General features: G+C 42.7%; 1 protein-coding gene across 1 annotated transcript; it reads right to left on the bottom strand.

Moving 5' to 3' along the window:
- Positions 1–4955: 4955 nt before the first annotated feature.
- LOC311145692 (procathepsin L-like) lies at positions 4956–13880 on the bottom strand. Its single transcript, XM_084181952.1, has 9 exons — positions 13804–13880; positions 13451–13551; positions 12775–12917; positions 12083–12280; positions 9016–9213; positions 8117–8282; positions 7114–7222; positions 6704–6805; positions 4956–5241 (listed from the first exon to the last, which is right to left on the bottom strand). Exons 2-8 carry the CDS (start codon positions 13548–13550, stop codon positions 6706–6708), a joined length of 1014 nt encoding a protein of 337 aa, XP_084038078.1. The 5' UTR covers position 13551; positions 13804–13880; the 3' UTR covers positions 4956–5241; positions 6704–6705.
- Between the last annotated feature and the right edge of the window lie 529 nt (positions 13881–14409).

Raw genomic sequence — 14409 nt, 5'->3', positions numbered from 1 at the left:
TTGCAATACTGGACCATTTTGTATCAAGTCTGCCCAAATGTGCCGAATTGGTCAATTGATACATTTTCAAGTACATAACTATAGAGAACATACAAAAATTATATGGTAATACAAAATGTAAGTTTACACACTCCCAGGAATGTCATACACGATGGATCATTATATACACTAAGGTTCAAACTGTAGAACCCAGTTCCTACATTTGAATATAAAAACTATGCTACATTTTATCTCTGGGACCCTCAGGAAGACAAATCAGAGCAAGATTACTGAATGTGAGTACATTATTTACCTTCAGAGGTGAATGTATCAAATCAATTGCTGTGATAAGTTTTTTGTTGTTGTGCACTCTCCTCAAACAATTGCGTGGTCTTTTTTCACTGTAATAGCTGCTGTAAATTGGACTGTGCAGTTAGATTAACAATAACTTAATCTTTCTGCCCATATAAGACATGTCTATGTCCTGGAAAGTTTGCTGTTACTTACAACAGTCATGCTAGTCACATTAGCGCACGTTAGCTCAACCGTCCCGTATACGGGACACCGATCCCGTAGAGGTTAACTAGTAATGTATAACGTTGTATAATAGCTAAATGGAAAAATGGGGGAAATGACACAAGAAGTTCAAGCATTAGGTTACATTTATATGATGATTTTGGTTTCCAGTATTGAACAGTAGACACTGGGATCAGTCAATGAGACCTATAGTATAGCGACAACATGAAACACTTTGACATGTCCTAACCACAATTTGAACTTGCAAGGTGGGTCCCGGATGTCATGAGGTAAGAATTTTACCTATAAAGTGCTTCAATATCGTCAGCAATAAAAGAGGATTCCCCAGGGGGGATGGTGGTAGCCAGCAGGGGCATGGTGGTCATGGTCATGGTTAAGGTCATGGTCAGGACCAAAAATGACAAGATAGTCATCAGCAACAAAAGAGGGTTCCTTCGGGAGTCGAGTAGGGATGGTTGTGTGCTCAGGTTCACGGTCATGATATTGGTCGTGGTCAGGGGCAGGACGTGTCATGGGGTGGAGCTGCTTACGGTGTTGCTTCTTAGGCTGTTGGGGATCACAAAAACAGTATTATTGAGACACAAGACAAGGCCCTTCACCATAACCTACTGACTGTATGAGGAGCCATATAGAATCTTGGGTATTTTATTCTCTTCTACGGGCAGCTTGTTGTTTCGTCAACATGATAAGATCATGTGGTGTTTGAGGATGATCATGTCTAGTAGTGCATGAATATCACTGATATATAGTGTACACTCTTAGAAAATGGGTTCCAAAAGGGTTCTTCAGCCATCCCCATAGGATAACCCTTTTTTGTTCCAGGTAGAATCCTTATTGGTTTCAAGTAGAACCCTTTTGGGTTCCATGTAGAACCCTCTGTGGAAAGGTTATTCATGGAACCCAAAAGGATTTTACCTGGAACCAAAATTAGTTACTCAAAGGGTGCTCCTATGGGGACAGGGACCGATCCCTTTTCTGTAAGAGGAAGCAAAGTCAACAACTGAGAGACGTGACATAAGAACATCCCATTATCCATCATTCTACTCTGTGATCCTGTGCATTGTAATGAGCCATACCATATCCTTGAATGGCTGGATTGGGGCACCATGTGGGAAGGGCAAAAGTCCTAGAGGAATCTCATCCCTATATTCTATAACATGAAGCAAAGGGACAGAGACTCACAATTAGTTACCATGAAACACCCAGATATCGAAAGTCATTGCTAGACCGTTCTTTTTGACTACTCAAGTTTGACAGACCAAGACAGTACCATACCAGGTCAGAGAAGTAATTCAACCCCATAGCGTATGTCTCCAGGCCATTCTCCGCCCTCTTGCTGTGTTCCATCACCATCTTCCTCTTGGCCAGATCAGCTTGCACTTGGCTTCTTGCTGAGGGGACTCATAGGTCTTGTCTGCAAATGCACAGGTTCTCTCTATTAGCATTTTGTGTTAGCCTACATTCTAACTAAAAGTGCAATTTCTAATTTATTTGTTCCATGTGGACACTGGAAATATGAATCAACCTATTTCACCTTGGTGAGTAGAACCAGATTTACTGAATTGAGGTTTGAACTTCTCAAACTCCTTGTCCACCTCTGCTTTATCCTCTCCGTCTGGACGAGGGGGGTTGTTACTCCGTCTGGACGAGGGGGGTTGTCACTCCGTCTGGACGAGGGGGGTTGTCACTCCGTCTGGACGAGGGGGGTTGTTACTCCGTCTGGACGAGGGGGGTTGTCACTCCGTCTGGACGAGGGGGGTTGTCACCTCCGTCTGGACGAGGGGGGTTGTTACTCCGTCTGGACGAGGGGGGTTGTTACTCCGTCTGGATGAGGGGGGTTGTCACCTCCGTCTGGACGAGGGGGTTTGTCACCTCCTTCTGGATGAGGGGGGTTGTCACCTCCGTCTGGACGAGGGGGGTTGTTACTCCGTCTGGACGAGGGGGGTTGTTACTCCGTCTGGACGAGGGGGGTTGTCACCTCCTTCTGGATGAGGGGGGTTGTCACCTCCTTCTGGATGAGGGGGGTTGTCACCTCCTTCTGGACGAGGGGGGTTGTCACCTCCATCTGGATGAGGGGGGTTGTCACCTCCGTCTGGACGAGGGGGGTTGTTACTCCGTCTGGACGAGGGGGTTTGTCACCTCCGTCTGGACGAGGGGGTTTGTCACCTCCGTCTGGACGAGGGGGGTTGTTACTCCGTCTGAACGAGGGGGGTTGTCACCTCCGTCTGGACGAGGGGGTTTGTCACCTCCGTCTGGACGAGGGTGGTTGTTACTCCGTCTGGACGAGGGGGTTTGTCACCTCCTTCTGGACGAGGGGGGTTGTTACTCCGTCTGGACGAGGGGGGTTGTTACTCCGTCTGGACGAGGGGGGTTGTTACTCCGTCTGGACGAGGGGGGTTGTCACCTCCGTCTGGACGAGGGGGGTTGTTACTCCGTCTGGACGAGGGGGTTTGTCACCTCCGTCTGGACGAGGGGGATTGTTACTCCGTCTGGACGAGGGGGGTTGTTACTCCGTCTGGACGAGGGGGGTTGTTACTCCGTCTGGACGAGGGGGGTTGTTACTCCGTCTGAACGAGGGGGGTTGTTACTCCGTCTGGACGAGGGGGGTTGTTACTCCGTCTGGACGAGGGGGGTTGTTACTCCGTCTGGACGAGGGGGGTTGTCACCTCCGTCTGGACCAAGGGGTTTAGACACCACAAATGCTACAGTAACAACCAAAAACATGAGGAGCACAAAATCCTTCATTCTAGATAGGTGGAGGTAGAGAACACACAGACAGACTCAGTGTGTATATAGGCATACACTCAATATATACAAATTATCTATTCAAAAGTACACCTCTATCTCTCCCCCTATCTGATACAGCAAACAAACACACACACGCAAGTACGCACACGCACACACACACACACGCACGCACACAAAAATACTCAGGAATGGCTTACCTCCTCTCTGAAGATCTCCCTCTAGATCTGAAAGCACCAATGTTATTCTAATCGCAGACTACGCTGTGGTCACTGATCTGGTGAACCACTGAACAGAATCAGTTCTCATAGCCACCGGTTAGGCTACGCCCAGACACAACACAAACACAACAGACCATCAGTCAGAAAGCAAACGGAGCGTAACCATGTACACCACAGGAGGTTGGTGGCACCTTAATTGGGGAGGACGGGCTCGTGTTAATGACGGGAGCGGAATAGGTGGAATGGTATCAAATACATCAAACACATGGTTTCCAGCTGTTTGATGCCATTCCGTTTGCTCCGTTCCAGCCATTATTATGAGCCGTTTCCCCTCAGCAGCCTCCTGTGATGTACACATTACACAATAGCTTCTGTCCAGAAGTGAGATGGATATTTCTGCTTGACTTCTGCTGATGTTTATCCACTACGTCAGAAGTCATACTATCTGTCCAGAAGTGAGATGGATATTTCTGCTTGACTTCTGCTGATGTTTATCCACTACGTCAGAAGTCATACTATCTGTCCAGAAGTGAGATGGATATTTCTGCTTGACTTCTGCTGATGTTTATCCACTACGTCAGAGCTCATACCATCAAACTATGAAACAAAGACATACAGTACTATATACAGGTGATAATAGTGACAACACTATGTGTGAAACAATGCACTACTAGTGCAGGGATTGCCATATCCTATAAGCACATGTTAGGGGTCCAAATAGACATAGCCTATAACCTACTGGTTGTAAGATTCTGTATTTATTTTCTTAGTCAACCTTGTGTTCTTGAACGTAGCCCTGTTTCTTTGTGTTCTTGAACGTAGCCCTGTCTTTCATTTTTGTTCATTGATTTCACCTGTGTTAGTTACTCACCTGGTCTCATCAGCTCCTTATTTAGTTCAGTTCATTCTGTTTGTGCCTTGTGAGGTATTGTTCGTTTTGACTCTACTAAGCCTTTTCCTAGCTCGTTTGTGAGAACCAGTTATAGCCTTCAGTCCTAGTTTTTGATTCTCCTGCCTGTTTGCCTACCTGTGTATGACCATTGCCTGCCTGTGACCACGATTCCTGCCTTCTGCGAAGGCGAAATAAACACCTGCCGCGCTCTGCGTGTGAATTTACACCTTTTTCTCCCTGAGTATTCATTACACTGGTAAAATAAACACATAAATTGTGTGTAGACAGAGGCAGCTTAGCACAGTGAAACAGAGTAATGAATGATGGTCATCCTATTATATTAATACAGTATATGTATGTTATTACAGAAACATAGGATTTTTCCATGCACTATAAACACTTGTGAGATAAGGTAATATAATCCACAAAGATGAGAAAAAGATGTGGACCTTTCTGTCCAATGAGGTCAAGTAAAAATATGCTTAGCCTACACTTTAGAATAGGGAACACATTTTAATAAGGTACTTTGTCCTTAATGGTCCCACAATGAAACACGCATTGAATTTCCACCACAAAGAGTTGCACAGACATAAAACTTTTATTTTCTTCTTTACATTTATTTACATTCGAAAATCAGAAAGATTTTTAGTGTTTTTTTTGCGCATTAATAACATTCTTAGCACAGGACTATTTTCTGGAGGTACTGTATAGTGAAATGTGTGACCCTCAACTACCAAATAAATAATGCACAACATCTAAAAATTCAGGTTATTGCTACAAAAACAAAATTATCTTAAATTATTGCTCTGGTTTGTCTGTCTCAAGTCATCTTCACCGTCCGTAATATTCAGATATCCCCTCCTGGATCTGTATAGGGGAAAGACAAAAACATTGACAATCAACAGAAACCGACTGACCAACGTACTGAGCTATAGTGTTAGCTAGTGTGCATTAATCACTGTGAATTACGAAGGTTAAGTTGATATGATCAGTTTGTGGGAAAATGTGTGATGAATTGCCAAACGGACTGAACTTTTGGCCTTGTGGAATATTTAAAACACATATTTTCAGCTTTGCTTTTCCTCAGGGTGCTTTATAGTTGTTCAGTTTGTCTCATTCTTCAGTTTTTTACCTTATGTTTGTTGTGTTGTAAATATTTCATCTTTTATTTTCATTGTTTTTTCATTGTTTTTTTTTCCTGCAAAGCAAATTGCGTTGCATTCCATGTCTGAAATGTGCTGTATCAATAAAGCTTGATTGGATTTGATTTGGCCTAATTTATATAAGTGTATGAGTTATTTACAAGTAGCTCAGCTTCAATCCAACATGAGTCTTTACTCAGTACACAAAGGCCCTTCTGTCTGGGATCATACACAGTAAGGCTGTGGTTCAACATCAACTCATCATGGTTACCATTTCAATGATTTGTGTTTGGGATATACACTGCTAGTAGGTGAATGATATGTAGTTGGGATATACACTGCTAGTAGGTGAATGATATGTAGTTGAGATAGACACTGCTAGTAGGAGAATGGTATGTAGTTGAGATAATAATAATATGCCATTTAGCAGACGCTTTTATCCAAAGCGACTTACAGTCATGCGTGCATACATTTTCTGTTGTTGTGTATGGGTGGTCCCGGGGATCAAACCCACTACCTTGGCGTTACAAGCGCTGTGCTCTACCAGCTGAGCTACAGAGGACCAGAGATAGACACTGCTAGTAGGTGAATGATATGTAGTTGAGATATACACTGCTAGTAGATGAATGATATGTAGTTGGGATAGACACTGCTAGTAGGTGAATGATATGTAGTTGAGATATACACTGCTAGTAGATGAATGATATGTAGTTGGGATAGACACTGCTAGTAGGTGAATGATATGTAGTTGAGATATACACTGCTAGTAGATGAATGATATGTAGTTGGGATAGACACTGCTAGTAGGTGAATGATATGTAGTTGAGATATACACTGCTAGTAGATGAATGATATGTAGTTGGGATAGACACTGCTAGTAGGTGAATGATATGTAGTTGAGATATACACTGCTAGTAGATGAATGATATGTAGTTGGGATAGACACTGCTGGTAGGTGAATGATATGTAGTTGAGATATACACTGCTAGTAGATGAATGATATGTAGTTGGGATAGACACTGCTGGTAGGTGAATGATATGTAGTTGAGATAGACACTGCTAGTAGTGTTAGTTATTAGACTAGAGCATAGATACAGTTGTGATAGATAGAGATGCCCGTCAGACATATGAGATAGTAAATGAGCATAGATATAGTTGTGATAGATAGAGATGCCCGTCAGACTCACCCTTAGACCAGGGGGTAGCTGGAAGCGGTGGCGATGCCACACTGGTTGTGTTTGTTCCTGGACATCATGATGTAGCCCTTATCTCCCCAGTCAAGGCCCCAGCTGGAACACACACATCCAGCAACCACTGAGTTAGCATTTAGCAATAGCATAACATCGATCATTGACAGGGGCGCAACTTTGGTTATAGAAGTGTGTGGGGGGGGGACAGTCAGATAAACACTCCAACAGCCTACCCGACCCTCGTTTTGTATCACATCCAATGCTAACTAAAATATTATACCAGAGCCCATCTCTGACAGTACTGAGATTAGAGAATGCAACTGCAACGCCATTGGTTTATGGTTGCTCTTGATCAATCTGATAGGCTTAGCTTTATTTGATACATTATGCAATATGTTGTTGTTTACCTGTTCTTCACCAGCCAGTAGTCCTGGCCATCATCACTAGTGCCATAGCCAACAGCCAGAACACCATGATCCAGCTCATCACTGCTGCACTCTGGCTCGTCATAGACACCTGGGAATAAACAATTATTAAATTAAATCCATTATTAAATTAAATCCATTATTCTCAATATACAGACAATATCAGCCTGGTATCAGTTTATATGTGTCACATTGTGAGGCTTTTGCAAAAAGAAACGCGTCACAGTTGTTGACGCCTAAGTCAATACATTACATTGAATGTACAAAACACACAGGGAGATTTTACTGTACATCTAAGAAAGAAGATAACATCTTAGTCATTTAGCAGACGCTCTTATCCAGAGCGACTTACAGGAGCAATTAGGGTTAAGTGCCTTGCTCAAGGGCACATCGACAGATTTTTCACCTAGTCAGCTCGGGGATTCGAACCAGCAACTTTTCAGTTACTGGCCCAACCTCTTAATCGCTCGGCTACCTGCCACCCAGAACTACGAGTCACAGTCAGTTCACAGTTATGAACCATCAGTTATGGAGTCAGTCTCAATGAAGCCTTCATAAGCCCTTTATAAGGCCTATATAAATGCTTCACAAATCATTCATAATAAAATGTCATACTATATACTATATACTATATGTAAGGCTTATGCCACATTTGGTAAAGAACCAGATGTCAGGACCGTATAAAAGATTTTTGAAGCATATATGTGGGCTCATCAAGGGTTTATGAAGGCGTCATTACGCCTTAGAGGTTATAGTTTGTTTAAAGTGTGACCAAGATGACAGGTGTAGGTTCAGGCTGGAGAGAGGCGTGTCTTAAAAGGCCTAACATGATTCCTCTAGAGAGAGGTGTGTCTTCAAAAGCCTAACACGATATCTCTAGAGAGAGGCGTGTCTTAAAAGGCCTAACATGAACCCTCTAGAGAGGCGTGTCTTAAAAGGCCTAACCTGATTGGCCCGGAGAGAGGTGTGTCTAAAAAGACCTCACCTGAGTCGTAGAGCTGGAAGGATGAGTGTCCAGCATCGATAGCCACAGACACCGGTCCCACGGTGGCCACCGCCTGCTGCAGGGCGCTCTCGTCACCGCTGGTCACGTCAACATACCCGCTGCAGGTGGCACCCACACTGTCGGGCTTGTAGCGACACTTCTTGTCCTGTTAAAGAAAGACATTGTTAAATAAACACTAGAGGAGCTTAGTTGCTAGTTGTTTACGCGTTTCCATAGAAACGTTTTATGAGGGATTCCACAGCATTATTTTGACTGTGTGTAAAAATATGAAGTCTTCTTAAAACAGGTTTAGCTACATTAAAATTGTGTAAGCACATAAAACATAGCGAATATAAAACATTAAATTAATATAAAACATTAAATTCATACCTAAATGCATCGTTGTAAAATAATGCTCTCCCCTATGTCTGCTCTTTTTTGTCAGAATCTATTGCATCGCTAAACATATACACTAGATGTCAGTGTTGTGCTACTTCCTTGATTCAGAAAGGCGTCATAGCCCAGTGGTTTTCAAACCTCTCCTAGGGGACCCCCAGACGTTTCCCAATTTTATTGTAGCCCTAAACCAGCTCACTGATTTACCTAATCAAGGGTTTCATGATTAGTCGACAAGCTCAATAAGGTGCGTTAGCTCTGGAATAGTTCAAATACATGGAACGGCTGGGGGTCCCCGAGGAGAGGTTTGAAAACCCCTGTCATAGCCTACTACTACACCGTGTGAACCCACACTGGGAGAAGGATGACATTAAAAATGGACTTAAACAGGGAAGGCCTAATAAGTAAAATAAGAAACACTAATTTTCATTTTCCATTGGGATTTAATTTTAATTTTTACGTTTGAACACAACCCTGCCCACTGCTCACTGCTCACTGCTTACCTCAGCCTGGTAGGGGTAGGAGTCCTCAGTATCCACGCCTCCAGGGGCCAATGACTTGATGTACTCGAAGGCCTGGTCCATGAGACCGCCCATGCAGCCCATGTTGCCGAAATCGCCGGAGCAGTCAACCAGCTGCTGCTCACTGAGGGGCACCAGCTTACTGGTCTTCTTATAGTACTGGCCTTCCAGAGATCCAGTCTGAGGGAGGGAGGGCGGTAGATGGGGGAGTTAGAGAGACTTTGGCAGGGAGATGTAAATGTAAAATGAAGGACACTCACATTCTAATAGATTTACCTTTGCAAAGTTTTAGGGTCACAACCCACAGTGTTTGGAAAACAGCCGTATACAAAAATGGAAACATTTACAGACTGGGGATTATTGTTTCTCTCTCACCACGCACAAGACGAAAGAGAACAAGTATTTTTTATTTAAAAAAAATTTTTTGGGGGGGGGGGGGGGGTAGATCAGCTTAATATTGTAGATAGATTGTAACTTCCATCAATATAATTGTCTGCATCACTTCCAATCAATATATATATATATATACACATACACATACACACATACATACACATACAGTGGGGGAAAAAAGTATTTAGTCAGCCACCAATTGTGCAAGTTCTCCCACTTAAAAAGATGAGAGAGGCCTGTAATTTTCATCATAGGTACACGTCAACTATGACAGACAAATTGAGAAAAAAAATCCTGAAAATCACATTGTAGGATTTTTTATGAATTTATTTGCAAATTATGGTGGAAAATAAGTATTTGGTCAATAACAAAAGTTTCTCAATACTTTGTTATATACCCTTTGTTGGCAATGACACAGGTCAAACGTTTTCTGTGAGTCTTCACAAGGTTTTCACACACTGTTGCTGGTATTTTGGCCCATTCCTCCATGCAGATCTCCTCTAGAGCGGTGATGTTTTGGGGCTGTCGCTGGGCAACACGGACTTTCAACTCCCTCCAAAGATTTTCTATGGGGTTGAGATCTGGAGACTGGCTAGGCCACTCCAGGACCTTGAAATGCTTCTTACGAAGCCACTCCTTCGTTGCCCGGGCGGTGTGTTTGGGATCATTGTCATGCTGAAAGACCCAGCCACGTTTCATCTTCAATGCCCTTGCTGATGGAAGGAGGTTTTCACTCAAAATCTCACGATACATGGCCCCATTCATTCTTTCCTTTACATGGATCAGTCGTCCTGGTCCCTTTGCAGAAAAACAGCCCCAAAGCATGATGTTTCCACCCCCATGCTTCACAGTAGGTATGGTGTTCTTTGGATGCAACTCAGCATTCTTTGTCCTCCAAACACGACAAGTTGAGTTTTTACCAAAAAGTTATATTTTGGTTTCATCTGACCATATGACATTCTCCCAATCCTCTTCTGGATCATCCAAATGCACTCTAGCAAACTTCAGACGGGCCTGGACATGTACTGGCTTAAGCAGGGGGACACGTCTGGCACTGCAGGATTTGAGTCCCTGGCGGCGTAGTGTGTTACTGATAGTAGGCTTTGTTACTTTGGTCCCAGCTCTCTGCAGGTCATTCACTAGGTCCCCCCGTGTGGTTCTGGGATTTTTGCTCACCGTTCTTGTGATCATTTTGACCCCACGGGGTGAGATCTTGCGTGGAGCCCCAGATCGAGGGAGATTATCAGTGGTCTTGTATGTCTTCCATTTCCTAATAATTGCTCCCACAGTTGATTTCTTCAAACCAAGCTGCTTACCTATTGCAGATTCAGTCTTCCCAGCCTGGTGCAGGTCTACAATTTTGTTTCTGGTGTCCTTTGACAGCTCTTTGGTCTTGGCCATAGTGGAGTTTGGAGTGTGACTGTTTGAGGTTGTGGACAGGTGTCTTTTATACTGATAACACGTTCAAACAGGTGCCATTAATACAGGTAACGAGTGGAGGACAGAGGAGCCTCTTAAAGAAGAAGTTACAGGTCTGTGAGAGCCAGAAATCTTGCTTGTTTGTAGGTGACCAAATACTTATTTTCCACCATCATTTGCAAATAAATTCATTAAAAATCCTACAATGTGATTTTCTGGATTTTCTTTTCTCAATTTGTCTGTCATAGTTGACGTGTACCTATGCTGAAAATTACAGGCCACTCTCATCTTTTTAAGTGGGAGAACTTGCACAATTGGTGGCTGACTAAATACTTTTTTTCCCCACTGTACATATACACACATACACACCCACATACATACATACATACATACATACATACATACATACATACATACATACATACATACATACATACATACACATACATATCCTTTCATAATATATATATATATTCCCCTTTATTACTTTCCAACCCCGCCACCCTTTCCCCACTTGGAGTAAACTAGTGAACAACAACGCCTAGGCCTCTACTTCCGGCCCATACCCACTATCTACATTTTATGGACACAGTCAATTTTACAATAATTACATTTTGTTTGTTCTTTCTCCTGAACTTCTTCTACTCTCAACCTCTCCGATCATTTTCATGATGTCCATCCGGTTTGCTTCTATATGCCATATCTTTCTAACTATGCTCCTTCACAAAAGCTCCCAACCTACAACCCATACACCTATTATGGACACAGCGTGCCTACATTATTAGTTATCTTGTTATTGTTTGTTGTTAGTTGTTATTAGTCCCATCCTTCAATTCCATTCAACACCTCCCATCTATCTTTTAACACCATCCATATAGGATTTCTATTTGCCATATATATTTCAACTGTACTGTGATGTCTTACAGAGAACAAGAGAACAAGTATTAGAACAGGCTGACCAATTACTCAACTACAGTGGAGGCTGGTGGGAGGAGCTATAGGAGGTCTCATTGTAATGGCTGAAATTGAATAAATGGAACGGAGTCAAACATGTGGTTTCCATATGTTTGATGTGTTTGATACCGTTCCATTTATTCCATTCCAGCCATTACAATGAGCCCGTCTTTCTATAGCTCCTCCCACCAGCCTCCACTGCTTAACTACATCTGACTAGAGCAGAGTTTAGGCTGTAGTTAACTCGCTCTCTTAACCCCTTCCTTCCTTCTCCCTTTCTTACCGCACTGAATGCCCAGCAGGAGCCGCACTGCTTCTGGTCCTTGATGGGGGTGACGTAGCCCTTTTCCCTCCAGTCCACGGTGGTGGGCAGGTCGTTGTCCCCAAGCATTGGGAAGAAGGTAGAGCCGCCGCGGGGCTTGGAGGTGTTGAAGGAGCCCAGGCAACCCAGGGAGATGACGCGTCTGTACTCCTCGTTATCCTGCGATAGAGGGACACAACAATAGATACACATACTAATTTATACATCATTTACATTAGATACACTGGTGGTGGATGAGGTGAGTTTCCCCTTCCTATGTAAAGCGCTTTGAAAACCTTAGTTGGTAGAAAGGTGCTATATAAATCCAATCCATTATAATAATTATTTATTATCACTGGACACAATTATTTCAGAAATGTATTTCCTTTGTTTTGGGGTGGATCTATCCTTCTATTGTACTTCACTATTTAGTTCAGATAAATGATACAGATCACAACATATTAACAAGTCCATAGTTCATCAAAATCATGTCAATTTAATTGTCAATATAATCGTGTCAGTTTTCTTTATTTTCTACGAATGCTGTAAATCTGAAAATGGGGCAGACAAAGAGAGATCCTTCTTTTGCTAATTTAATCATTTTATCCTTCATAAATCTACATATAAATATGTGAGCTGTTCTAGTTATACAGTGGTATGTTGCTTGGCCCTACCATGTCAGCGAAGGAGGTCATGCCCAGGCGGTAGGTCTTGATGCCCTGGTCAGCCAGCATGTTGTGAACCAGCACCAGCTTCCGGTTAGAGATCCAGGAGCTCATGCGCTGAGCCTCCTCCACCTGAGAGCTGTAAGACTTCCCTGTAGGAGTCAAAGTCAGTTCACTGAAGGCCTTATTCAGACTTGAAATAAATTGACTAAACATGACTATTTTTGACTTACAGTAAGTCCATGTTTTATTGACTTAAGTCCATGTTTTATTGACTTAAGTCCATGTTTTATTGATTTAAGTCCATGTTTTATTGACTTAAGTCCATGTTAAGTCTACTTATCTCAAGTCTGAATCGGGCCCTCAGTGAGGAAACAATAGAAAAATCAATGAAACCAGACTTTCAGGATTAACAGGCGCCTCTATTAAATACCTCTAAATATAGTAACAAAATATGCAGGCTTTGAGTAGCTCGAGACATTTTGTAGTTGTATGTAAGTAGCTCTTATGAAAGTAAAGGTTGTCGCCTCCTGCTCTACAACGTCTTGAACAGGATGATGAGAGAGCAGAGGTTCAGATTGATAATAAACATGAAGAAAAGAGGAGATAGTCACACACTCCATTGTTGTCAATGATAAGAAGCTAAAGTGAAACAAGCTGACGTGAAGAGAGATGCTTCTCTTACCAAACTTCAGTTTCCAGGCATGGAACTCCAAGTCCTCCAATGAGAGGCTAGCGGCACTAGCCACTGCCAGAGCAGCAGCCACAACTACCAACAATTTCATTCTGAGGAGAAAGACAGCAGAGATTTACTGAGAACAACAGGAGACAGATCATACATGGAGCTACAGTATGCACCAGATGTTTCTCTTTATCTCTCTCTCATACAGTCTTTATTTTCTCTGTTTTTCTCTCTTTCCTTCTCTTTCTCTCTGTATCTCTCTCTCTCACAATATGTATCTTTCAATAAATATTAGTTTCTATCTGACACAGGAAGCATGTGTGTGTGTATTTGTGTCTGTGTCTGTGGCTGCTCACCTGTGTGTGTGTAGGATGTCTTGAAGCCACTGGCTGGTGATGGATAACTGTCACTCTGTCCTCTGCTTAAGTACTTGCTGTGGTTATTGTTCAGTCAGGTGCCTGTCACGAAGCCATAAACTTCAGCAGGGGAAGACACGGGGGCGAGACAGACCAGAGAATGCTTACCAGTCAATTTACTGGAAGAAAACAGGGTGTGGGAAATCACACTAGAACATTTGCATGACAAAAATGTCTTTGTTTTAGGGAACATCATGTCATTTAGATCTTCTTTATTGTAGAAGGAATACTTACATTAGTCTTTACAGTATGTTGTGACAGGGCAGACAATACTTACATTTGTCTTTACAGTATGTTGTGACAGGGCAGAAAATACTTACAAATGTTTTGATAATTTTCTTTCAATTCACAAGTGGGTGAATCTCACTGGCATTACTCTGTCCCATTATGTGTAGCCCATGTATCTGATGCTGTCTGGACTAAAAGAGTATAACATGTTGCCGCCGTAGCATTTGATTAATTGATTAATCAAAATAATTAGCCAATCAGCGTTGAGCTGAGCTCAACTATGGGTTGTCTTGGTGCAGCAAAACGTCCCCCAAGGGA

This window comes from Coregonus lavaretus, assembly GCF_964263955.1.
Source record: "Coregonus lavaretus genome assembly, chromosome: 18".
In the NCBI taxonomy this organism is placed as follows: domain Eukaryota; kingdom Metazoa; phylum Chordata; class Actinopteri; order Salmoniformes; family Salmonidae; genus Coregonus; species Coregonus lavaretus.
Note: the sequence above shows the minus strand (reverse complement) of the source record. Positions and strands in the feature narration are given on the sequence as shown.

Excerpts from the sequence above, each read along its gene's own strand:
- LOC311145692 (XM_084181952.1), bottom strand. The coding sequence starts at position 13,550 with ATGAAATTGTTGGTAGTTGTGGCTGCTGCTCTGGCAGTGGCTAGTGCC. Across the intron at positions 12,281-12,774 it reads TGACCTCCTTCGCTGACATG|GATAACGAGGAGTACAGACG; the intron begins GTAGGGCCAAGC and ends CCTCTATCGCAG. Across the intron at positions 6,806-7,113 it reads TACTGGCTGGTGAAGAACAG|CTGGGGCCTTGACTGGGGAG; the intron begins GTAAACAACAAC and ends TGTGTGTTCCAG.